This window comes from Haemaphysalis longicornis, unplaced genomic scaffold (assembly GCF_048455015.1).
Source record: "Haemaphysalis longicornis isolate Haplotype H1 unplaced genomic scaffold, Haemaphysalis longicornis Haplotype H1 scaffold_1, whole genome shotgun sequence".
Lineage (NCBI taxonomy): Eukaryota > Metazoa > Arthropoda > Arachnida > Ixodida > Ixodidae > Haemaphysalis > Haemaphysalis longicornis.
In genome coordinates this window covers 332,176,320-332,201,740 of record NW_027526203.1, presented here as the reverse complement: position 1 = coordinate 332,201,740, position 25,421 = coordinate 332,176,320, and the positions used below count along the sequence as shown (strand labels likewise).

The 25,421-nt window shown below is 43.6% G+C and overlaps 1 protein-coding gene across 1 annotated transcript; it reads left to right on the top strand.

Moving 5' to 3' along the window:
• Positions 1-5: 5 nt before the first annotated feature.
• Positions 6-24,295, top strand: LOC144152448 (ATP-dependent RNA helicase DDX55). The gene is made up of 16 exons (XM_077683716.1): positions 6-313; positions 3,852-3,989; positions 5,279-5,433; positions 5,523-5,616; positions 5,820-5,875; positions 11,887-12,079; positions 12,157-12,281; positions 13,586-13,675; positions 15,375-15,467; positions 20,014-20,128; positions 20,413-20,492; positions 20,589-20,677; positions 20,763-20,889; positions 23,010-23,106; positions 23,941-24,075; positions 24,144-24,295. Exons 1-16 carry the CDS (start codon positions 212-214, stop codon positions 24,180-24,182), a joined length of 1,728 nt encoding a protein of 575 aa, XP_077539842.1. The 5' UTR covers positions 6-211; the 3' UTR covers positions 24,183-24,295.
• The last annotated feature ends 1,126 nt before the right edge of the window (positions 24,296-25,421 follow it).

The following is a 25,421-nucleotide window of genomic DNA, read 5'->3' as shown; positions in this document are numbered from 1 at the left end:
GAAGGGCAGGTCGCAACAACTGACACATGTGCACATGCATGTGTAGGCACCATAACATGTGGTTGCGCGGTGTTGAGATACGCAGCGACGCTTAAAAACTTGGTTGGGATATACAGAATACGAAGTGTAGAGTTTGAAACTTGCCTTGATTTTTCTATGCGCGTTGCCGTGTACTTTGAGGCGACCAGTTGAAGATCAAGCGTTTTCGTCGATGTCTGCCAACGTGAATTCATCGTGGACGTCGTTAAAAATTCACGATGAAATGCAAAAAGCAGTTCAAGAACTTAAGTTCGCGCAAATGACTCCTGTGCAGGCATGTAGCATGACTTTTTTTCTCTTTCAGCGTGAGTGACGCGAAGGAAAAAACCTCGAATTGTTGCGCGCCAATTGTGAAAAACATCGCCGCGGAAATACGCGCAACTGGGGATTGGTTTATAAACTTGCTGTTTAACCGGTGACGGAAAAACAGGGTATCGTGGTGTCTTTTTCCGTCTACTGTGTATTGTAAGTGACAGTGACAGTCTTGTAATGTAAGGTTCAACAGTTCTTTCGTTGTGTTTTTCACAGTGCTGCGCGGCGTGAGCACAAGAAAAAATGTGCTCCTGGTTACGAATGCTGCCTGAACGTTATCTATTTTCGCATCAGTTTTTGTTGTTTCTTTATTTGTCAAAGCTTGAAGTAGTTTACTGGTCACTGACCAATGTCAAACTATACAAATGATGTTACAATATACAAGTCAGTGTGAACAAGGGAGCCGTAGTGCTCCCGAAACGTCATTTGTATATTTTGACTTAGGTCAGTGACCAGTAAACTACTTCAAGCATGTCTCCTGACCAGACGGTATGCTGTCAAATCTTCGACTTCCTCAAAACTTCTTACATTCCTTTCCCAAAAATTTTCTCACTGATTTCCATCTAGTTCTAGTTCTCCATCTTTCAACGTGAGGTATAGTCCATCTTGGGCAATCCCCCATTTGGGTGCCAACCAAGGAGTATGTTCTAGATTGTATGTAACGTTGGTGTATTGAAGCCATCTCAACAACCCTCCAGATGTCGACAGTTTTCAAACCTGGCTAACTTAGCAGCATCGTGCTATGTTCAAGTGGCCTGTTTCCTGACAGCTGTGGCAACCTGCTCACATCCAGTATGGCAGTGCAGCAATAATGTGCAATTGGCAAAGGCGTGGACTAGCCAAATTGCTATGCAATAGTGGTGGCCTGGTAATCACTGACGAGGTTTTGATATATCTGGAATCTGCTTGAAATATGATTTGAGATTGCTTGAGACAAACTTATTGTACCTATAGGTGTTCATCTTGCACTGTAAGAGGGTTACAGCAGTCTTGGGCAGTAACTAGTAACGTAGTACCAGTAAATTGTTACTTTTTTCAGTAACTTGTAACTGTAACTAGTTGATTGATTGATAAGAGTGTTTAACGCGCCGACGCAACGCAGGTGATGAGGCGCGCCGTAGTGGAGGGATCCGGATTAATTGACCGTGGGAGGATCTTTAACGTGTGCTGAAATCTCGTACACACAGGCGTTCTTGCTTTTCGCCACCATCATAAAAGCGGCCGCCGCGGCCGGGAATCGAACCCGCGACCTCGTGCTCAAAAGCGCAAAGCCTTAGCCACTGACCCTCCGCGGTGGGTTAACTGTAACTAGTTAAGTAAGTAAGAGAAACTTTTTTACGCAGTAACTGTTACAGGAAATACCGTTACAGTTACTGTATTTTTATTTTAAAAAAATATCCAGCAGCAACACTCGTTAAAAGCTGACGTAAGCTCGTGCTTTCCACTTTTTTGGACTCTTCTTTCCCATATCCTCTCCACCCTTCACCTGTCCACAACACGACTTCACTCGCAGTTTAGGAGAGAAGGTCACTAAGAGGATTATCTTTCCTCCAGAAAACGGGGGTCGGAGGTCAGTCTTAAAACTTTTCCTTTGTCTTGAATCGAGCGGAAATGAAGCTTAGGAGGAGGCTGGCATACCGCATTGGGACCTACCGAGAGCGGGGCACCCGTAACGACACTGAGGGTGCATCATCAAAAAAGTTGATGCAACGAAATTAGGCGTACACAACAATTGTTGCTGTTGAGTCTCAGTGTGCCCCCTTTTAGGTTCCCTTCGTCTAGGGTATTGCCACATGGAATTTTCACTACTCGAACAACTTCATGCGTTTCTATTAAATAAACTAAATCATTTGGTTTGTGATCTATAACTACGTTTTGTACATTAAAGGCAAAGTGATGATGCTTTTTCACAGTAACTGTAACAGGTTACTTTTGGAGACTCTAACAGAGTTACTTTTTTTGGTGTAGGTAACTGTAACACTTACTTTTTGCTGGTAACGTGCCCATGACTGGGCTATCGGCTTGCCAGTGTTTCGAGACACCCTAAGTTAGTGTCATAGATAAGTACCTGCATGCGGACTGTCAAATTTTAGTGTTTTAAAAATGTGAAGCTTAAGCCAGAACTGGTGACTTGTGGACCGTCAGGGTAACAGAGTGGCTAACAAGAGATGAGACTAGAAGTAGACTAGAAGAAAAAAACCATTAACTTGGTGGAGGTGGTGGGGTGAAATGAGAAAATCCAGAGAAAAAGAATGGACTAGGGCATCATAGCACAGGAACGGTTGGAGGAACATGAGAAGGGCCTTCATCCTGCAGTGGACACAAACAGGCTCATGATGATCAAGTTTAACCTTTAGTTCAGCAAGTCCTGCAAATGGTGCCTATTGCCTCCCAGCCCCGACTCTCAGCTTTTTTTCGGAGAGGCCAAGATAAGAACAGGAAATTATATGAGCCAGCAGTTGTAATTTTGACCATACTTCAGGCACTCGGTAAAGGTGATTGTTTTGGTTTTGATGCGAGCTGTATGTGGGACAATGCGCATAATTATTTGGGATTTCAAAAAATAATTCTTGCATAACCATTTTGTTAGTGTTCACACCGAACAGGTGCCTTCTCTGTTCAATTTTGTTTAATTGGAAAGAAAGAAATCTAACAGTAGTATTTGCTTACTTTGCATACTAAGAAATTATATTAACTGCCCTCTTAATTGGAAATAGGTGTTTGAGATCTTCACCAATATTTTTAAGGCTCTGAATATGGGTGAAGTAAAGGCTCATGAGAAGGTATTTATTTCATCCCTGTTTACCTTTTTCCCAGTCATCGCTGTTCCATTCTAATCTTTCTCGTAGATTTTTGTTGCTTTATTTAATTTGGTCTTGTGTCACAAGCATCGATTGTTTAGTTTGCTGTGTGCTCCCCATAGTGTTTTGTAATTGCAAGAAATCCTCTTTTAAGCCCGCCTGAATTTAGGTCACCGCAATTCTCTTTGCTCTATTCTTCCTGAAACAGTTGGCATAAGTTCAGTGCCTTTGCCATGATTGTTCTGAAACAGCCCAGAACTTTTCGCCTGTGCAAAATCTGGACCTGATCTGTGAGTGCAAAGGAAGCTATTTTGCACATCGCCAATGTAAAGAAACAGTTTTCAAATTCTTTTTAAGGCTTAAAGTTAGCAAATTACTTCAGTAATTAGGTACAAGCTATGGCAAGGGCTGTGTGGGAAACTGCATATGGACTGTTCCTCGTCCCATTACCTCTAGCCAAAACTGCATTATGAACAGGCAAGCATTCGGGGTGTTTTTTACTTTTTCTTTTTAATGCAGTCAGGCGAACTCTGTCATTGAATGTAGTATACAAGCTGAGCTGTAAGAAGGACCCCTCTGGGGTAATATTTGAGCACCATGAAACTAAAAGTTTTGGCAAATAAAATTTGAAAAATGTGCCACATCAAGGCACATTTAACTCAACTTGTCACTAATGCAAAACACATTCTCTGCTTTCAGGCTACAACCATCCCCCTCTTCTTGTCCAATAAGGATGTCGCTGTAGAAGCAGTTACTGGAAGTGGGAAAACGTTGGCCTTTCTGGTTCCCCTTCTAGAAATTTTACTCAAAAGAGACGAACCACTGACAAAATACCAAGTAAGTTCCGTCAGTATTGTGGGTACTACCCGCAAAGATTTTGGGGTTTGCAGTTAAAGTTATCATAAACATAATTTTCTTGTTGACCCATGTACAATCATGGACAAAAAAAAAACATTAAAATAAACTGCAACGTGCAAAGTCCAACATTATGCTTCTTGGGGGCAAAAGGGTGGCGTGATTTGAGCATGCTTACAGGGCGCCATTCCCGCAGTTCATCACTAACTGAGCCATGTGATAATTTGGCTTACTTGGAAAGAAGTCGCGCAATTTGTGTGTTCAGGCTCATGTTTGGCATTTCTTTCATCCATCGTGTTCATCTATGACTGTACAGGCATGAACGAATTAAGTGGGATTACAGGATCAGCAGTAAATAATCTGCTTGGACGCGCAGCAGTTTGGCATACTGTGGAGTGAATTCTTCACACCACATCGTAGACACTTCTGGCATTGGGCTTTGGGCCTACTGCGATAGGACACAGATATTAATAGCTGGTTTCATTCTGTTTTATTCTGTCTTTAGTCACACAGTGTAAGGTGCTTTTTAGTGCCAATGTGTTTGCGTACAATAGCCTGTTTTCAGCTGACAAGTATTTCAGCCGATCTTGTAACTAACAAATGACATGTATGGCTAACAATTCCTAGTGATAAAATGTTTAACATAGTTCGAAAATTCAGTTCTGAGGCTGTCAGTGATGTATGGAGTAACATGATTGCAGTAACAGGAGAAAGTATGATTGTTTTGTGGCATCATCTATAGATATTATGAAGAGCTCAGTGAATTCCTCTCTGGCTATGGTGGTGCTCTTTTGGCCATTGTTTTGACTCGCTGCCTTTTTCGGTGTTAACTGCTGTCACAAGCGAAAACCCAAATGACGTCTTGTTCTTGATTGTTTTGAATGCTACTTGAGGTTTAGTGGGTAAAAACAACCAGACTGAACATAAATTAACTACACTTTACTATATGCCCTGCACAGCAGACACGAGGCATTTACCTTCCATGGTATGCATTAAAATGCAGGTGATAAATGAGCTAATGTTGTATTAAGTTTGATATTGGGCCAAGAGGTCATGTTTCTGATCTGTGGCAGGGAAGCACAAACTCACATGACACTGAGACTGTAATGAAATGCTTGAGTGGTCCAACTTGAAATGCATCACGGCAGTATGCATCATAGCCTGAGTGTTGCACAGTGAGCATGCAAAACATTTTATCCCACAACACAGACAGAAGTTTTTAAACGTCTTAGTTGCTGTGCACAAAACATGCATATCTCTTTTTTTTCCAGGTTGGCGCAATTGTTATTTCTCCAACAAGGGAGCTTGCTACGCAGATTTATCATGTCCTCGAACACTTTCTGAAGTTTGTGCCCCAGTTCACTGGACAGCTCCTGACGGGAGGCTATAACCCTATGAATGATGTTAAAGCCTACAAAGAACATGGGTAATGCATATTTTTGTTGCCATGTTGATGGCAACATTTTTTGGTGTCCTGTGTGGTGTGGACAACATGCGGTGCACTTGTTTTTGCAGAGCGAACATCATCGTGGCGACTCCGGGGCGTATGGTGGACATGCTTGAGCGAAAAGACGACAACTTCAGTTTTTCTACTTGCGTGAAGTCTTTGGTACTGCACAGTTACTTGCTTTGTATGGTCTTCATGTAGTGAACAGTCTGTGCAGGGTGAAAGAGCATGGCATTCTTAGTGACCACTTTTTCTCTCTTGACCTTTGGTCTGAAACCATTTTGTTTGAGCTTTCCTTCGTACTACCTACCAAAGGAAGAGGCTTTGTGCCTGTGTTGTAATTTTCACTCTTTCTGCATTTGTAGGAAGTGCTCGTATTGGATGAAGCGGATCGACTGCTTGACATGGGCTTTGAGAAGAGGTACTTTCTTTTTGTCTTGTGCTAGACACTAAGCAAGCTCACTAGCATAAGCTGAGGCTATTCTTTATTGCTGGCCCCAGTTCGGGTGGAAGAAGTGAAGAGTTACATTGTGCTCGACTCGCTGTATTTTTGGGTCTACAAATCACGCGGTTATGGAAGTCACACTGATTCGGACCGACCAATAAATGGCCATTATCTTAGAAAATCTGGCACACATGTAACGTGAGTTGCACACCTGTATGAGTTGTAAACCTGCAGAGCAACAACACTACCCTAATGGATCTGTCGCAACAAAATTTCTGCAGGCAAAAGGGAGTTTAGGTATTTACCCCCCAATGAAGCCATAGCCGCATCTCGCCGTGTGTGTGAGTGGCTGCTCACCCCTCCACTGCACAGCACTCGAACTAGATTCCTGTGAAAATCTTTCAAAATGTCGAGGAGGTTTAATGTCGCAACCATGAAATGTGATCATTTTGGGTGAAGCCGCCAAATTTATCTTCTGAGTCGGACCAACAATGGTGGTGATTTGATATCAATGGTCTTGGGAGCAGGGAAAAATCCTCAGACGCAGCACCCAAGCCCTCATTTATTGATTTTTTTTAAGAGTTGCGACTCTAAAATGGTGCGCGTTGTACCCTGCTTTGAAGCTTTTTCCCCCAAAAGTGTGGCTGGCAGTACCGATATTTGTTGGGTGAAAAGACGAGGCAAAAAATTTGGGTCACATATTCTATGCAATGCTTGTAAAAAGTGCTTATAAATTGTGCCAATGCCTAAGTTGTGCCTGAGAAAATCTCGGGAAAATGCCTTGATGCATACACTGAGCAATACAATACATTGCTCAAAGCGAGGAAAGTGTCTGCCACAATTGATTTCTGTGGGAACCAAATCAATTTGATTCGCACAGACCCAACTTGGGAGCAGGGAAAAAACCCTCAGATGCAGCACCCAAGCTCTCGTTTATTTTTTCTCAAGAGTTGCGAGTGTGGCGAAAGGGGGCAAATACAAGTGCACGCTCAGGAAAGGCAAGGAGAAGTGTATTTCCCAAGGTTGTGTTTTCTAGGTGGTTTCGGTCTTTATTAAGCATCATTAGTTGACTTTTAGTGTACGTTTCATGTCTAGGTACAAGTTAAAACCCTGAATTTGCTCGCTGCAGTCCTTTGTTGCCCTGGGTAATAATATTATGTGGGTGTGTAGATTGTGCATCCCAAGCTAGGCAGGATGTACATAGCTATTCATGCTTTTTTGCAACATGCTTGAAAGTGCGGAACCGATAACCAGAGTAGCTACACTGCGTGGAGTTTGAAGAGTTGACTCGTGTGTTTTGGTATTCTAAATGCAAAATGAAGCATAACCTCCTCCAGAGGTATTAATTCTGATAAACTGAGTGGTGTGCAGCGAGAACAAGGGCAAGGTGGAGATGAGTTAATGAGAAAACCCTGAGCAATACTGAGCTTACGTTTACCAGTGGTAGGAGGACAGTATGCCTTTTATAGCAAGAGCAGAAAGGTGCTTTCCCCAGGCACTCCAGAAAAAAATCAAAACCCCTTTCTTTAGAGAAAGATGGTAAAACGTGAAGCTTTTTCCCACGAAACTTGAGTCAATCTCAAAGTTCAAAATCCAAACTGCTTCGACTGTGTCGTAGTGGCACAGTTGTATAGACGTCAGCTTTATATAATGCAAGGGACCCAGGTTCGATTCTGACCACGGGAAGTGTTTTTTTTTCTTGAGGCGCTTGATGTGTCTTTGTGGAAACCTATTGTGCAAGTTGGCTTTCCTGCAGTGCGTTTTGGGCGTAATGATCTGGATTTTGAATTTGGAAGACAGTGGCTTTCGACCAGAGAAAGCTTAGCGTTTCAACCATTTTTCACTTCACCCACGATCATCGTTGATGATGATTTATGATGATGGCTATTGGTTTCCCCTTTGTAGCAGGGTGATAACATGTCATCTTACCAAAAAGGACTGCTATATCTATGTTTTATGCTCTTGGTTTTATCCTATCACTGCTTAATAGGCACAAAATACTTTTTTTTTTCTGTAACATGTGGTAACTGTCGAAGGCAATATTCCCCTTTCTGCTTTTTGTCCACCAGCATTCTAATATTTCCGTCACCTCGACAGCCTTGAAGTTAACTTCCTCTGTGCTACCCTTAAACCCTAGGGCTTCTGGAAGCTGAATATACAGTGGAATCTCGGTGATACGAATTCGGTTGATACGAATTTCGTTGTGATACGAATTTTCGAAATTCCCCGGCCAAAATGCATTGTGTGCAATGTAAAAAAATTCGGATGATCCGTACGCATTTATCACTCCGGTGCGGGTGATACGAACGCGCGAGCAGACGACTGCGGCGTGGACGGGAGGCGGGAGTGTTGGAGCGGCCGTGCGGCCTTGGTTGTGCGCGAGCACAAAAGCGTTCTCCCCCGTTGACAGTAATCCTCCTCGTGGGGAGGTGCTGTTACGAACGAACCGAACGTTTCGCCCTCTCGACGCCTGTGTTTTCTCCCTCCCTTCTTTTATCTCCCGCTGCAATCTCTTCTCTCGGTACCTTTCGTTTCCGCTGGCTGCAGCTCGGGTGCCTCTAGCTTCCTTTTTTTTTTTTTTATTATTATACCTCTTGAATAAACCGCGGCAATCAAGCGTTCCTTCATTTCTGACCGCGAATACCCTCGCCATTTTGCCTTCTCTGCATTCCTCGCTTCCGTCTATGCCCCGCGCTCTACCTATCCTGTTGTCGCCTTGCCGTGTTGCCTGCGCTACTTCCACGTCGATTATGTTGAAGCGTGCACCGTATGGAGCGTTTTCTGCTCGCGAAAACACGCCGCAGGCGTGCTGACGCCGCCGCGAATACCACCCGCATGCTGCGCGCGGCGGCAACATGGCGGCGTCACCAGCCGCGAAGTGGCGCGGGTAGCTCGACCGACCGCTTCTGATCGCTCTTTAAGATGCCACTTAAGAAACAAATGAAGTCGCTTGTACAGTAAAGGAGCTGATAATGTGGGCGAAAACGACACTACAAAGCATCGTCCGCGCGGTTAGGGGAAGCGCCGATCAAATATCCGCCACCGTGGTAAGCCTAACCATCTCCGGCGGGGCCAGCGGGCTGTCCGGAGCGCTTTCAAACTGCCGCCGTGAAAAGCGCGCCTCCCCAATGGAGCAAGTCGGCTGGCTCCTCCCACTGCCGCGCATCATTTTCCGAGCGAGGTAGAATCTGACGCAGGGGCGAAATCGCCGACGCAGAACGCACGCGCAACGCCGACCCGCACGTATGCGGTTCACGCTTGTTCGTGTGCGTGCGTCGCGTCGGCGATGAGCGCGCGTTCCTTTGACGCCCGTGTCGACGATTTCGCCCCTGTGTCAGATTCTACCTCGCTCGGAAAATGATGCGCGGCAGTGGGAGGAGCCTGCCGACTTGCGCCAATGGGGAGGCGCGCTCTTTAGGGCGGCAGTTTAAAAGCGCGCGCAGCAGCTGGCTGGGCCACCTCCGCGGCGGATATTTGGCGCGGATATTTTATAGTGCAGTTTTCTCCAACACTGTCAGCTCCTTTTTACCGCATGAGCAATTTAGTTTACATCTTGAGCTGCATTTTAACAAAAGGTTAGAAGCGGTCGCTGAAGCTACCTGCACCTCTTCACGGCAAGAGCCGACGCCATGTTGCCGCCGCATGCGCGGCACATTTCCATTTTTTCTCGTTTTCTGATGATACGAATTTTCGGGTGATACGAATATTTTTGCCGCCCCTTGAGATTCGTATGACCGAGATTCCACTGTATGTAGATTTGGATGGATACCCTCACATTCTAACACTACGTGCCGCATAGTTTCTGCTTCTTTTCCGCAGACCACGCATACCCCATCATTTTGTGAATAATTCCCCACAAAGCTCTTAGTTCATAAGCAACTTGCTCTAGCCTCAAAAAGCAAAGCAGTGCCCTGGTAATTATCGTAGAAATTTTCCTTTCTGATGTTCAATTTCTCAGCCCTGTACATCTCTAACGACGTTTTAGCTTCCATTTTTTCCCTCCATTTATTCGTTTCAATCTGCCTTGCCTCTTTTTTGGTTATCTTGGCTGTTTTGAATTCTCCACTGTTCTTTCCGTATTTCATCGTTAGCCTTCTAGTCTTCCTTAACCACTGCGTGTCCACGCTTTTCAAGTATAGGTACTTAAAAACCTTAGCTGCCCACCTTCGTTGATCCATTGCTCTCAACCTCATCTCAAAACATATTTTACTGTGCGCTTCTCGGACCTCCCTGTACTGCTTCCTTAGTTGTTTTTCCATGTGCTCCTAAGGCCAAACGTCCTACCGTTCTCTGGTTCACTTCAAGGCCTGATAGAACGTCTGATTTTAAGCAGAGTACAGCATTCGCAAATGTGAGACCTGGAACCATTACTCCTTTTCACATTCCTCTCACTACTTCATATTTGTTATACCCCCACAGAGCTCTATGCTTCATTATAGATGCGTTTCGCTTTCCCTTAACCTTAAGTTGATTGATTGATTGTGGGGTTTAACGCGTCGACGCAACGCAGGTGATGAAGCCCGCCGTAGTGGAGGGCTCCGGATTAATTTTGACCACCTGGGGATCTTTATCGTGTGCCGAAATCTCGTACACACGGGCGTTTTTGCTTTTCGCCTCCATCAGAAAAGCGGCCGCCGCGGCCGGGAATCGAACCCGCGACCCCGTGCTCAGCAGCGCAACGCCTTAGCCACTGAGCCACCACGGCGGGTCCCTTAACCTTAAGTTGCTCCTCGTGAGTACTTAAGTAGTTATCCCCTTCGTTTATCCACACCCCCAAATATTTATATTCCTTCACTCTGGGTAATTCGCCTTGCTGGATAGACACTGCATCAGTGGTAGCATCATTGAAAACCATTATTCCCGATTTTTCTGCACTAAAATTTAACCCAAGGTCGGTGGCTTCCTGGCCGCTAATATTTATTAGCCATTGCATCATCATCAGAGAAAGTTTGCTTTCCTGCAGTGTGTTTTGGGGCATAGAAAGCTTCGCTTTAAAAATTTTCAGAAGCGTTCACCAGCTAACAGTTCTTAGAGAGGACAAAAAGTACCTTTTAAATGACTCCAGTTGCCCTGACAAATTGAAGTGAGCAATTTAATGAACTATTTAGTATCTGTGCAGATAAGTGAACCACACGCTGCTTAACCCCCCTTTGCAGTTCATTGTCAGGCCATGCCCACACGGCCGTACACAGAAACACGGCTGTAGCGGTCTGCTGTCAGGGTACGCCCGACTTCAGGTGTTCAAGGTTAAATTTCGCAGTTTGTCTCCCAAGTGGGTAAAGTGTCCGAACTAGAAAGGGTTAAATGATGCAAGTTTAATATGTGCAATTATATATGCAAGGCAATAACAGTGAGCATAGTACTTGTCCCTGCAGTCTAACAGACTGTTCGAAACTTTGGAATGGCTGCTGCTAAACAGTGCTTCCCACGAGATTGCAGGAGCTGCTCAAAGCAGTCCTATCATCAGTTGCACCATTTAGGGACACAAAATGGTAACTCAGGGACACATCAAAGACCACCAAGCCTGTATTATGGTCATCAACAAATGTCACTCGGTGCTTGGGGATTGTAGCAGCAAATAGTGCTTTGCTACCCAAGGTGCTTTTCTTGCTCCATAGTCTTGCTTCCCTACAAACAGGAAGGCTAATTTGGTATCTTTTTTCAGCCATTTCTAAAGAGTACTCTTGTTAAGATGTAGCCTCAGTCACGTTCTAGCTGTCACATTTTTTTTTACATCTGATAGAATTTGGCACTGGAATTGTTTGTTGTCTTGTGCCCAGTCCAGTTAAGCTCAGCAAAAGAGAGTGCGTCTTAAAAGTCTATCCTGCATCCTTTTTCGTGTTAAACTTCCCAATGTGTTGCACTGGAACATCTGCACCAGTGAGCATGCTACAGTCGACTTCATTGTCATCATTACCTTGTTTTCTTGCGCAAAAGCTACTTGCCTTTCTGCTTCCACTTCCAAATGCCCATCTGTTCACCCGCAGCATCAACACAGTCCTGTCTTTCCTGCCCAAGCAACGGCGAACGGGCCTCTTCTCGGCAACCCAGACAAAGGAAGTGGAAGACCTGATTCGTGCGGGGCTTCGCAATCCTGTCAGTGTAACAGTGAAAGAGAAGCCCACCGAGGAGTGTGGCCACACCCAGCGGACTCCCGCACTGCTGAAGAATTTTTATATTGTAAGCCGAATCTCTCTGCCTAGAATCTCTCTCGAGTGTTCATTCGGCCGCATGAAACGTGCCTACTTGTTTTCCAGCTCTGTGAAGCGGACCAGAAGCTGAGCACACTGGTGGCGTTTCTAAAGAACCATCCCAACGGGAAGCACATGGTTTTTTTCAGCACATGCGCATGTGTCGAGTATTTCTCTGCCATTCTAGTACAGTGAGTCACTTTGCATTGTTTGGCCTTGTCTGCGCAATTTTCGGCTGCATTGTGTAGTGTACATGCTGAGTGTATAGTTTATAGCACTTGGTTAGGTATTGGGCTTGTGTTTTCTAGTGGCTACTTGGGTGAGTTGGTTGGACATGATCAAGCCGAAAAGGCAGCACAGCTGGAACACCGACAAAAGGAAGGCTTGACACACACGCGCACAGAGTGTGTGTCCAGTCTTCCGTTCGTCTGTGTTCCAGCTGCGGTGCCTTTTCTTCTTCAATATCTTTTCTTGTAGTAAATGGATTAATGGAAAATTATTAATAGATGAAAATTATCCCCAGCAATTGCTCCTTGGGAATTGCTAATTAGAGCATTAAAGATCTTTGCGATTGCCAGTTAAAACATGGCCTACCCACTCACATTATGTGCCATGCATTCAGTTCAATTCAAGATCCCTAACTCTGTTTGCTTTTGGTGGCATGTGTCTGAGGCTTGAAGGGGCCACGGGGAGGGAGACAAAATGCAGGTGTGATTCGTTAAAAAGAGCGATCCTAGCAAGGACAATTTTAGTGCCAAACTTCGGACAACTAAGCAAGGTATTAGGACAACGGGACGAGGCGGTGGTGACTCGCCGGCCACTTTCACGCTTGGTCCTTGGGGTGGCACAGAGGCCTGCTTGCGTGTTTGGTGGCCACCACCAAAAACCATAACTCGTTCAGTTCTGTTAGTTCTTTAGTTCTAAAAGTTAGTTTAGTTCTGTGGTTTATAATCATACCACCTGAATGCTAATGTGCAGATAACATTAACTGCTTTTAGTATCCCCTATCACACAGCATGAAATTTCAAATTATGTATGTCCATATTTCGCATGTTTTTTCGCTCAAAAAATCTGGAACGAAGTTGAGTGAATTACCAAAGGCTCGTTCTTTCAAATTTTAAACACGGTTGCATTTTGTCGTCACGGTCCCCTTACAGCATTGCATTCAGTGACTTGCATGGCTGCACACTTGCATTTTGTCCTTCTGTTTCATCACTGTGCTGTTACAGTAATTGCTAAGATGCAAGAACTGTTTGAGATAACGCTGCCTTAGCAAAGATGTGAAGTTTTGTCGGTGTGAAAAAAAATGGCCCCTATATAATTATAAGAAGACCGTATAGATAACATTATATATTAAGTGCTATTGAAATGGGGCTAGAGTTTTCTGTTTTAATCTTAGAGTGACTCGCATATTTTACACCACACTTTGTTATAGCCTTGATTTGTGCAACGGACGTTTGGTTGCTTATTGGCCTTGTTTTGACTTCATGCACAGACTACTAAAGAACATGACTGTCATTAGCATTCATGGCAAGATGAAAGGAAAAAGGCAAAAGATTTTCAACAGGTTCATGAAAATGGAAAAGTAAGTGGTTTGAATTTATCTAAGCTTGTAACTTTGGAAGCATTATGGGCTGCTTATCAAATATCTGTGCTTTACGTCTATACGACATCTTCATCCCAGCTCTTCTGGTGTGACCTTTAGTCTGAAGAAATGCAGAATAAAGGCACAAACCTTATACAGTCGAGTCCACTTTTATCAATACCGTTTATAGCAATAGTATATCAGATATAACAATGAACAACTATGGCGGCATCCAGGTTTGTATGCTTTCAGTGGTAAAAGAAACCACTTATTACAATGCTCCAGTGCTGCAATATTGGATACAATGATTGAATCAGGTTACAGCGCCAGCTCTCCCCACCGATGGCATGCGCCGCGAGCCGCGATGTGCCTTGCATCCCTTCCACCCCTCAGAAAGCGAGTCGACTGCGCTGCTTATGAGGATGCGAGGGGAGGAGGAGAGAAGTTTTCCTTCTGAACCCCCCTCCCGGCGCTGGCGCTTTGGCATCGTCCGTGCACTTGCTCGCGAGTCCGTGCCCCGCTCGCTCGCGTGTTCGCTTGTTGTGTCACGTGCACACTGCTTTGAACTTGACTGGGTACCTTTTCAACTGTCTCCATTTTATTGCGGAAGGGACGTTAGGGCCAATGTTTTAGGAACATCCGAGTGCCTCAGTGAAGAGGCAATCGTTGCGCGGATACAAGCTGCGGACAGCAGTGACTGTGACGACTCTGACGACGCGGTTGCGCAGCCTACCCAGGCAGTGTCTTCGCAGGAGTCCCAATGCATGATACAGTCCCTCGGGGACTTTGTTTCGGGCAAGGACCTTCACTCATCTAGGTGAAGCACTTATAGATGCTGTTGAAAAAGATGTACGCCAGCTTCGCTTGCAGCACATAAAGTTAACCGACTATGGCTTCTTTTCTGCAAATAAGCAGTAGTATGACCTTGTTTCCATGCGAATAAAATGTTTTGAGCTCTGTTCCGTCTTTTTATTTTGCAACCCACACATAGCAATTATCGGTTATAATGATGGAATTTACTTGGCACTTGGATATTGTTATAAGTGGACTAGGCTGTATATGCGTCTATAATAGAAGTATCTGTGCAACAAGAAGTAAATACATAACTACGGATATACAAGTGCAGAGGCTGCTCATTAATTTGACCTCATTTAGTTTGTCATGCTGTTTAATTTCACTGAAGTTCGATTCTAATCTATTTGGAAGTTTCTTTCCTTTTCACTTCATTAATTATTTAGTTGATACCTGGGAATGAGGCTGTCAATTGAATGGCCTGATGATTTTCAACCATATCAGCGGAATTTCGTGAACTGCTTTGAGTTTGAGAACTATTGAAGACAATCATTGTTCAGAGTGGTCATGTGGTAACACCAGATCACCTTTCAGTTCAATGGCAGGTGCTTTCAATGGCCATTGAAGGGGCCATTCGGCAAGGTTATGATTTAATCTGAATTAAATATCATTACATAATTTACCATATTGCAAGAAAACGCATGATATACCAGTCGCAATTATGGTGTACTTGACTTCCATGAAAATTAAATTTTCTATTTTTTAAGGTGTGGTCGTACTTAACTGAGGCACCCTGTACTTTGCGAAGCGTTCTGTAATGCTGCCAGCATTGCAGAGCCATATTGCGAAAAAGGATGCAAAGGTGTACCAAATTTAATGGCGCTTCTTTCTTCTTTGCCATCTTCAGAGGTGTGCTGGTGTGCACAGATGTCATGGCAAGAGGAGTGGACATTCCCGATGTGCAGTGGGTCTTGCAGTACGATGCCCCAAAGTCATCCAGGTTGACTTATTTTTTCTACATTTATAATTTGATCATTCTAGCCATGCTGCTTGGGTGGGTGCTGACCATTTTGACAGTTAGTAAAAATATGCATAAGCATTGCTCCCACTCAGCCACATTTGGTAAGGACGCAGTGCAATGGCCACGGTGACCTGTGCTTCCTAACGGAGCAAGGATCACACGGCCTCGCGCTGAACTGGATCCAGTGGTTGGGTAATGACGAGGTGTCACAGGAGTGGCCGTAACTGTTCTGTGCACCAGTGTATGTGTTGTGTGAATCCTAAGGCAGGCAGTGACAATAAAACAGTATAGATTGTTCAGCCTCCTCAAGACAGCTGAAAAATGCTTCTTGAGAGATGCTGCTGAGCCTAAAGTACTCTGGAACATGGCTTACCATAGGATTGGCCAAAAATTCACATTTCTCCACAGTGAGCGTGCGTCGTTGCTAAAATTATTCACTAATTCACTACTACATCATGATTCGAATGCACCACCATTGTAAACAGAAAGTGGGGAACACAATGAGAGGAAGTAGCAAGAAAAAAATTGAATCGCAACCCTGAAGCCAGTTTTAGGACGCACTAGTAGAGTCACTGCTGTCTCATAAACAAAGGTCCTTCAGCACGTTCTTCAGGCGGTTTTAGATTCCAGTGTTTTCGTTCTGCAACAAAAGTAGCTGAAATATTCTTTTTTGGTGAAAGCCCACAGTGACAAAATAAAGATATTGTTTAACAGGTAGCAACTGCTGTTCAGTACTCATATTATATATCGCACTTACTCTCACTGCCAGCCAATCTACCCATGAGATGGCAAGGCCATTAACAATGAAATTCTATGTCGGTGGTATTTTCTGTGGTCGTAACCCTTGTCTTGAGTGCTTACTACAAAAAAAGTGATATAATATGTAACAAAAAAAAGTGGTACGTAACAATATGATAGATATATCAGCAGTAGTTTAGATTTGCAAATCTTCACCATTCATAAGCACAACATTGCCAATTAAATTCATATGTGCAGTAATGGATGGAGACTAATGCGAACAAAGACTAATGTAAACCAGTCTTCGTGATGCATTCTTCAGTCACCTAACAGAAATACATTTAAAGTCAATGTGTTCAAACTGGTCAAGAAATGTACACACTGTGTTTGACCCATGTAGCTGAGCAGACCGCTGAGCTGTCAAGTCTGTTCATTTTCGGGCATTCAGGCTGGCGAAGCTCTGTATACATTTACGTCTTAGAAAGAACATAATTACGCTCATATGACCTTCTTTTAATGAAGGTGTGATGTGCACCGTGTAACAAGTTTTAGTAGCGTGGGAATAATACGTCAGCTTGAGCACCTTAAAAAAAATGGTCCCTTTAGCCATTGCCACCTAACACTGGTGTTGATGGTAAAGTTAAAAAGGAACAACCCAACGAACTTGGCTCTTTCAAGTACAGTGCTCGCTGAGGAAAGCACCTGGAAAAAACTCGTGTATTCTGTAGAGAAGCATTGCTGGCAATCATGTCTGGCCACTGGTCAGATAATCAATGTTTATAGATACTTCTTCAGTTCCGGAACTGCGCCTTCTCAGGTGGGCATGATTTCTTCCCAGGTGCTGAGAGGGCGCTGCGGGCGCGGGTTGCGCGGCGTTGGCGGCAGCATTGATGGCATGCGCCAGTCAGCTGAGCTCAAAGTTACAGCGTGGTTGCATGTCTACTCTACAAGTTTCTTCTGTTCGCCTGCGTTTGTCTTCACCCCTGTGTGAAGACAAACGCTTGCCCTTTCAGTGCATTCAGTTTGTGGTGCTATTACAGTGAGGCCGCGTACAGAAGCATTTCTTGACTCTGTCAACACACCACGCTTTTTTTTTTTTTTTTTTATGTGCTGGGCTTGGCACACTGCGAACCCTGCTGTACGAGCAGGTAATAATAATAGTAATAATAATAATACATTGCAATACAATACCACTTATTAAGAGTTCATCAGAAGCATAGATCAAGCAGGTTCGCCTAAGCCATCAAGTGGCTTATAGAGCGAAGCCGCTCTATATATATATAACATAGATGTGCTCATTTAAAAAGTTGTTATGAAGTGAAACTACAGTAAATGCAAATATAGCAATGAATTACTTGTAAATGTACTGAAGCATCGAAATGAAATGTTTTTTCGAATGGTATTGTGAGACAACTTCAAAAATTCAGTAATTTATACACAAGATCGTTACAAAGGGATAATACTGTCACCCAAGCCAAACTAATTCTTATTTCTTGGGTGAGCCAAGTGTGAGATTATAATTCCATTATTATAGGCATATCTCATGTTATTCTAGTTATTGCTACACATTTTAAGCAGAAGAGAGGCGACAAGAAATGCGTAAAATGCACAGTGATTATTGAAAAGCATAATAATAATAATAATCTTTATTTATAGGAAAAGTAGATACAATATTCTAGCCCACTTAACTGGTGAGCAGGCTGGGCAGCCCAATTTTTTGCTCGAGGCGCATGCTTATGCTCTTTACAAAATGTACAAAGATAATGAGGAGGAAATCTCCTCTGGCTGAAAAACTATTATAATACAACAAAGCAGGCTAATGAATAAAGAAAGCAAAATTAAAATCCCTAATTTTAACTTAATATAAGGGGAGAACACGTCGAATTCAAACGTGAATGCAAAACTTCATATAAAACCGTTAGGATATGGGCATGAGCATTTCAAATGTGCAAATGTCTAGCTAATTTATCAAGGACTTCGGGTTAGCCATAAGCTCTGGAACAATTTGATTTTTGTGAAACAAGGGTAGTGTCTGTTAAAGAGAGCGGTTTCTTTTCCCATAGTTAAGATGTGGGGAATTATGTATTTTTCAATACACTGCAGACATCTTTGTTTTATGTTGTCAAATTTAAAGTCACGTGAAAAATGTTTGCGAAGCGCATCTAAGATGAACCGTTTATCAATAAGCATCATTTCAAGTTGATAATCGGCCAGATATAGGGGAAATCCATCTTTCCTTTGTAGCCGTACGGTAGTATTTCAGGTGGATGTCAAATTTTACTTCGCATTTCAAGTTGATGCATGATTAAATCTTTGTTCTCTTTGTAAATGTGTGTTTCATATGAAATGCTGCGATATTCTTTTTTTATGCGGTTTAATATGTTTAGTTGGTATTGTGAGGCTTAACCACAGATAGTTAATCCGTAACTTACTATTTATTGATCCTCCCAATGATTTGTATACAATTTTTCTTATGAAGCTGTTGATGTAACTTATAAGGAATATGGGTAACTGCACACTACCTGTTAGAGCTTTTTAACTTCTTGAATGTTTGTATCCCAAGCTGATGGCTCATCAAATTTTAAACCTAGGTACTTCACAGTACTTGACAATGACATAGTTGGACAGAAGCAATGGCAGCATCCGCTGTCAAGTAAATGAATAGGCCTTGATGCAGTGAGATGCCTGAATGGGTTGTGAAAGCAAAGTAAGCTTGTGATTTGTTAATGAAAATACAATTAGATTGTATTGAACAAACCGATGTCAAATATTTCTTTAAAACAAACAGAATGAGCATGAACAATTTCGCATGGAACAATACAAGTTAGCACTCAGTGGTTCTGAGTTGCGCAGTTGCTGAACTCGAAGCGGGCCACCATCTACTGAGGCTCAAAAGCGATCGAATTCGTGTGCACGCTTGACAGCCACTGCTAGGTTAGCATTCATTTAAAACGCTGTCATTCTTTATATTGTCACGAGGAAGAGATGAAGAAGTGGGCAATTACACATGCCGCCATGTTTGCCCACCTTCGAAGAAGATGAAGCACATCGAGTGACATAGCCGTGCTCATGCCAAGATGGCGGACGGCTATTAAAATCATCGTCTCATCAATCATGGCTCGTCTCATCGTTATTCCACCACGTAACAATATTTTAGCCACCACTCAAAATCTCTGGGTGAACACATTACTTGCTGCATAATCGGGCCCGTTTCAAATAAATCGCGAGCTGGAATAGCAGCAACAAAATGCCAAGCAACTTTTGAGAACAGTTATTTCTTTTGCAGTACGCAGCCAGAACTGGTGAGAACCTGAGATGCCAGGGCGGAACGCTGCCTGCTCGCAGATGGCGCTCGCTGTCCTAGTGCAACCCGTAACCGCAGCGCCGTGGTGGCGAGAATCGCGACAGGCCACCTTCTCTCCATGGGCGTGGCAGGGGGACGCGGAACTGAAAAAGTATTTATAAACGCTGTCTGATAATCATATGGTGGCACCATTGGGAATTAAGAATATTCTATTTGCCAGCACATTAATTGTACACGCTGCCCTCACCTAAAGTCTCACACTGTGCTTTCGTTTTAAGGACACATGGCTTGGCAAAAGTCAAGTGCACAAGGCCTGGAAATGTGAGCTTGTGCACTGCAAATTACACCGCAGCTGCCATGTGCCACTCGGGGCAGCCCTGTGTGGCTGCTGGTCTTTTTTTTTTCTTTTGCCCTCTGAGAGTAACAAAGATGAGCAGTGCCTAGTTGTGCCTCTTTGCATCTTTTCTTTCTTATTTTCCTTAGTTCATTCATTCATCGCTGTGGACGCACTGCCCGAATGGGCAATGAAGGCAGTGCGGTACTACTGTTGATGCCCAGTGAAGATGCCTACATCAAATTCTTGGAGCTCAATCAGAAGGCAAGTAGCTGTCATGTTCAGAAGTCATTTAAATGAAAGAAATTGTTCACTGCTGCTGGCAACACCGGGACGGCATTCTGATAACCCTGGGCTGAACCTCGTTTGTGCAAACTAAGTGTCTAGAGTGCTGGTTCTCAAACAAGAGTTCACAAAAACGTTCCCTCACTTTACTGTGAAGCCACCTTCTGGAGCAGCCACTATAGATGCAGAAAGCTTTGTCTGATGAATGCTCAGTTTGGCATGTGATGTGTTGTGTCAGTCACAATCTCCTTCTTTGCTGACAGGTTACTCTGGAGAAGATGGATCCCCCTCCAGTGATTAATGAAGTGACATCGAGAGTAAAAAAATTGGCAACGAAGGACAGGCAAGGATCTGCTCTTATACATGCTTTCGTAAATACGAATACCTTGGGGGAGAAAAAAGGCATGCCATCAAAGGTTTCCAAATTCTATTTTTCTAGGGCAATCTATGAGAAAGGAGTTCGTGCCTTCGTGTCTTACATCAAGGCCTACAGCAAGCATGAGTGTTATCTCTTATTCAGGATGAAAGGTATGTTGAGAACACCTGGATGTGTAAATTATGTGCTGCAGTGGTGCCATTTTTTGTTATTTTCCAATCTTTTCCAATCTTGCAGATCTTGACTTTGGAAAGGTGGCCCAAGGGTTTGCACTGCTAAAGATGCCATACATGCCTGAACTTAGAGGCAAAAAAATTGAGGGCTTTCAGCCAAGTGGTGTCGACGTAAAGGCCATCCCATACAAGTAAGTTTTGTGGAACGCTGGCTGTAGCTGTATTGATGCCTAAGCGTCTGTCAGGAGAATTTCGAACCTGTCTTTCACTTCAGTAGCAGCAGAGTGTCCAAGGAGTTCTGCCCTTGGACTTCACGATGTGTGTTGCAGCAAACCACGCTTCATTCAGGGTAGAGAGTGATGGACGCATGACCTTCCTTTTCATACTAAACGACTATGCATGGCCTAGGTTAGTCTAATGTCACGACCCCCCTGGAACCTTGCAATATTAGCCTTCCAGGGCCTTGGCACCAGCAAGGAGGGAGTTGCCACTTTGCAATACTGAAACCTAGGCAGAATATTCCAAGGTGGTTAGTACCGCAAGGTCCTGAGGATTGTTTGCAATCCTCAGGACCTCATCTTTGCAACTGTATTTTACAGTAGAGTTTTCTTGAGCAGTTACTGAATAGTGGCTAGAGAGATCTATTCCATTTGCCAGGAGTTCTTTAGTTACATTCATGGACAGGTACTACTCACAGAATCAAGGCTGTTGCTTGTTCTATTTAGGTGACCATTAGGTGTCTGTTTCTTGACATTACGCTGTAATTGATAACGTGAAAAACAGAAGCACTCTGCGGACGCTCCTCAGCCTTAGATCACAAGTTTGATTCCTAGCTGCAAGACAAAAAAAAATGTAAATAAGTGTGAAAATGTCTTTCTGTGTGGTGACAATTTGGAGATGTTCAGGATTACAGGCGTCAAAGCTGAAATAATGCCATGGACTTTTTTATAGTGTAGATATTGCTTTGGAACTCCGGGACAGCAGTCAGACCTGGTCGTAAACAGGTTACTGCGCTAAAGAATAGTCCGGTACATTGAATAGCTTGTCAATTACCTGAACATGCATACTACAACCAACTTTTCTGGTGTTTTTGTGATGCAGGTGCTTATTGACGATGAGAAAAAAAAGTAAGGAAGTAGTTACTTTTTTGAAGACAAAGCTATGCGCTCTGTAGGCCTGTGTTTGTTCCCTAGTGTCACAAAGTGCAGTGTCTTCGACTCGTGAAATTGTGTGGATGTGCTTCAGTGCAGTGCTGGTAAAAGCACGTGTGCAATCTATGCCACTGGATAACGAGCAGTCATAGCCTAGGTGAACCATGCCCCCTTAGCTGTGCCATCATCCCCTCTTAGCCGGGCCTTGCTAATTCATTTCTGAGCACCGAAGTCTTGCTGGGTCATCATCATCGTCAGCACATTTACGTCTACTGCAGGATGGGGCTGTGGTGTCCCGTCTTGCGCCGCGTGAATCTATAATTTGCTTTCGAATTTTCTCATCTCCTTCCTCTATCGAGTTGGCTGTCTTCCCCTACTCCTAGTCCAACCCTTCATTAGACATTTTGTTGCTCGGATTCTCCACTGTTGCCAGTCTTCCGCTGTTCATATCAGCCACAGAATTCCTGCTCTCGCGTATCCACTTGTCAATGCCAGTGGCATCAACACAGTTTTTGTGTACACTGCCTTACCAGTGGTCAAGTAGCCAACCAGAACCACCCAAGCAACAAAAAAGGAAGAATACACACATGAAGCCGACTGCATGCAGGCAGAATTTTGGCATTGGCAGTGGCCACTTAAAATTCTATATATCCAGTGTCCAGTTTGTTATGGGAGATTTATTTGATCTCGATTGATTGATTGTGGGGTTTAACGCGCCGACGCTACACAGGTGATGAGGTGCGCCGTAGTGGAGCGCTCCGGATTAATTTGGACCATCTGGGGATCTTTAACGTGCGCTGAAATGTCAAACACACAGGCATTTTCGCTTTTTGCCTCCATCAGAAAAGCGGCTCATCCGGGAATCGAACCTGCATCCTTGGGCTCAGCAGCGCAACACCTTAGCCACTGCAGCGGGTTTGTTATGGGAAAGTTATTTTGCATAAATTGTATCAAGTCTCGTATGTTTGATACACAGAATAGTTCACTGTTTGCTGGGTTCGTTATATACTTGGATTCAACTGTATTACTGTTAGCATTATTATTAAGCAGTGAAAAATAAAACTCCCTTTTAATTATGCCTATTGTTTAGTCTAATGGGAACTTAATTGTCTCGATAATTTGTCATGCTTGAGTAGTTGTATGTACTGTTTTCTTTCCAGGGAAAAATCCAGAGAAAAACAGAGGCAAGAGAAGCTAAGCAGCATGCAAGAAGGCAGCAAATCTGACACAAAAAGTGCCAAAAGGAAAGGAAAACAGGTGATTAATCATAGCTGTGCACAGACCGCCTTTTTATTTCCTAATCTTTGTCACATCTATGTGCATAGTTAGGAAGCTACTTGCATTTTTCCTCCAGATTCACTGTGTTCACGCAAACAATTGAAAACAGATTTTTTCGAGGCTATACTGCCGCTACCATTCTATGTTATGCAGGTTAAGCCCCCCCCCAAAAGTTACAAGGTGCAAACTGTTCAATGAATGTCTTGTCTTCAAAGAGCATGTATTAGGCTTCCAGTCTGTTGTTCTTTTTCTGGCCACCCACATGAATACTTTGATGCACCAACAGTGACGTCGTTGCACATAAGGTGTAAGGTGGTTTCAAGAGAGTAAAGTAAAAAATGTAGTGGAAATAAATGGTAGAGTGTGGAGTTAGGAGAGCAGGTTGTCAACAGACAAACTGTCAGGGAGCATCAGCTTCTGACGTCTAATAAGTGACACCATGGTACCTCTTAAGCTTTGTTTGGCTGAGTTGTTGGTATGTAGCTTCAGATTAAAGTTTGCGTATTGGCCACTGCTTTTCTGGACAGGGGAAGCAGGTAGCCACAAATTGTTGTAGTTGGTGGCTTCATAACCATATCAAGAGTGATTGCACCGAGATCACCATGCATTGCGGTGCTACCAGGTGGCCAATGCGTGCACACAATAACTTCCGTGTATGTAGTAGCTGTTCTTTGTTACCCCAACCTGGCCACTGGAGAAGGAGTGGTAAAGTAGGGGTAACGTCACTCATTGCATGCCCGCCACCAATGCTGATCACATTTACGTGGGTGATCATCCCCTAAATGATAGCCACGCCTTAATTTTTTCCCCTAGACACCACTTGCAAAGAATATCCGACATAATGTGAGACGAGGAAAGAAGCGAAAGACAAAAGAAGACTACGAGAATGAAGAGTGGGACGAGTTAGCCTCGGATGCAAGGCTGTTGAAAAAGCTCAAGTGCAAAAAGGCAAGACTTGGTTTAGTTGCAGCATGCTTGCACTGCTCTAACACTGCCATTGTTATCTTTTTTTCCAGATCACTAAAGAGGAGTTTGACGAAGCATTTCCAATCTGAGCAGAACCACTTCTGCACAGCGGTCGCACGCCCTTCCGTGAATGTTGCTGCAAGAGGTGGAACTGCTGCAGATTTAATCAGCGGCGCCAAATAAAGACACAGATACAATTAAACTTTTTTCTTTAATGGCTGATACTTTGTAGACTAGCTCCAGCCCACAGAAATGCAGAAAACAGGCGCAAAAAGTACGCACGTGTAAACCAGCATAAAAATGAACATGAACAGAGTCCAACATTGTGAAAACACTAGTGAAGGATTACCAATGTGCGCAGACACAAGCGCAGAAACTGCAAACAAGAAAAGCAACATAGCGCCCATGGTGACCTGCACCAGTCTTAAAAGGTAGAACACAAAATGTGAAGCATTGACTTGTGGTGTGCTGCATTTGCCGAACAAACATTGGCGATAAATGAAAATATCTCACGAGAACACAAGTGTCAAGGGAAGCATCCAAGATTGCAATTACTGAAAAGGTCCCGTTATCTTACCATAGCACTGTGTGTGACAGTCGTTGAGACAATCCCTACACATTTGCATGTGCTGACAGGAACTGCTGCCATACTCCACATGGGTGCATTATAGCAACAACTCTGATGCCCCAAGCAAACTCAACCAATCTTGCCAAGGATTGTAAAAGTTTCTAAACAACTGTTTGTCACAATTAGAAAACATATTTGGACACTGCCAAAGCACATGGCTCGACACACTGCGATGAGCAAAGTAATTGTATCCTGGTGAGGTGCCTGGTCAATGCACATGAAACACTAGAGGGCAGGCAAAAAAAAAATTGTGCAAACAAAGTAATTGTATCCTGGTCAGGTGCCTGGTCAATGCACATGAAGCACTTGTGGGCAGGTGAAAAAAAAAATTGTGCACACTTGAACAACACAGGGTGTTGCATGTATGCATCCAACTATTTAAAGACTGAAGCCTAATAGGAAAGTTCAAGATCACATTTTAAGACATGCAATTTCTGACCTCCTACCTGTTCACACCTCCTTTTTCATGGTTGCGCAAATATAGCCTCTAAACTAAAATAAATAAACACGACTGTACATAAAGACATTCTGAGCATGCTGTGCACTATGTCATCATATTTCTTTGACTATGCTAGCAACTTTATAAAAATGGTGGTGAACAAGTAGCATAATGAAAATTCAATCATGTCTTGGAATGTGATCTAAAGATTTCTATGCACACTTCTGCCATTAAATCAGTAATTAAAGTTCTATGTAATTA

What these genes read in the sequence shown, in the direction of transcription:
- LOC144152448 (XM_077683716.1), top strand. Translation starts at nt 212, where the DNA reads ATGTCTGCCAACGTGAATTCATCGTGGACGTCGTTAAAAATTCACGAT. An exon ending in GACATGGGCTTTGAGAAGAG is followed by an intron (nt 5,876 to 11,886) that starts GTACTTTCTTTT and finishes GTTCACCCGCAG; the next exon opens with CATCAACACAGTCCTGTCTT. An exon ending in GTAAAGGCCATCCCATACAA is followed by an intron (nt 20,890 to 23,009) that starts GTAAGTTTTGTG and finishes TTTTCTTTCCAG; the next exon opens with GGAAAAATCCAGAGAAAAAC.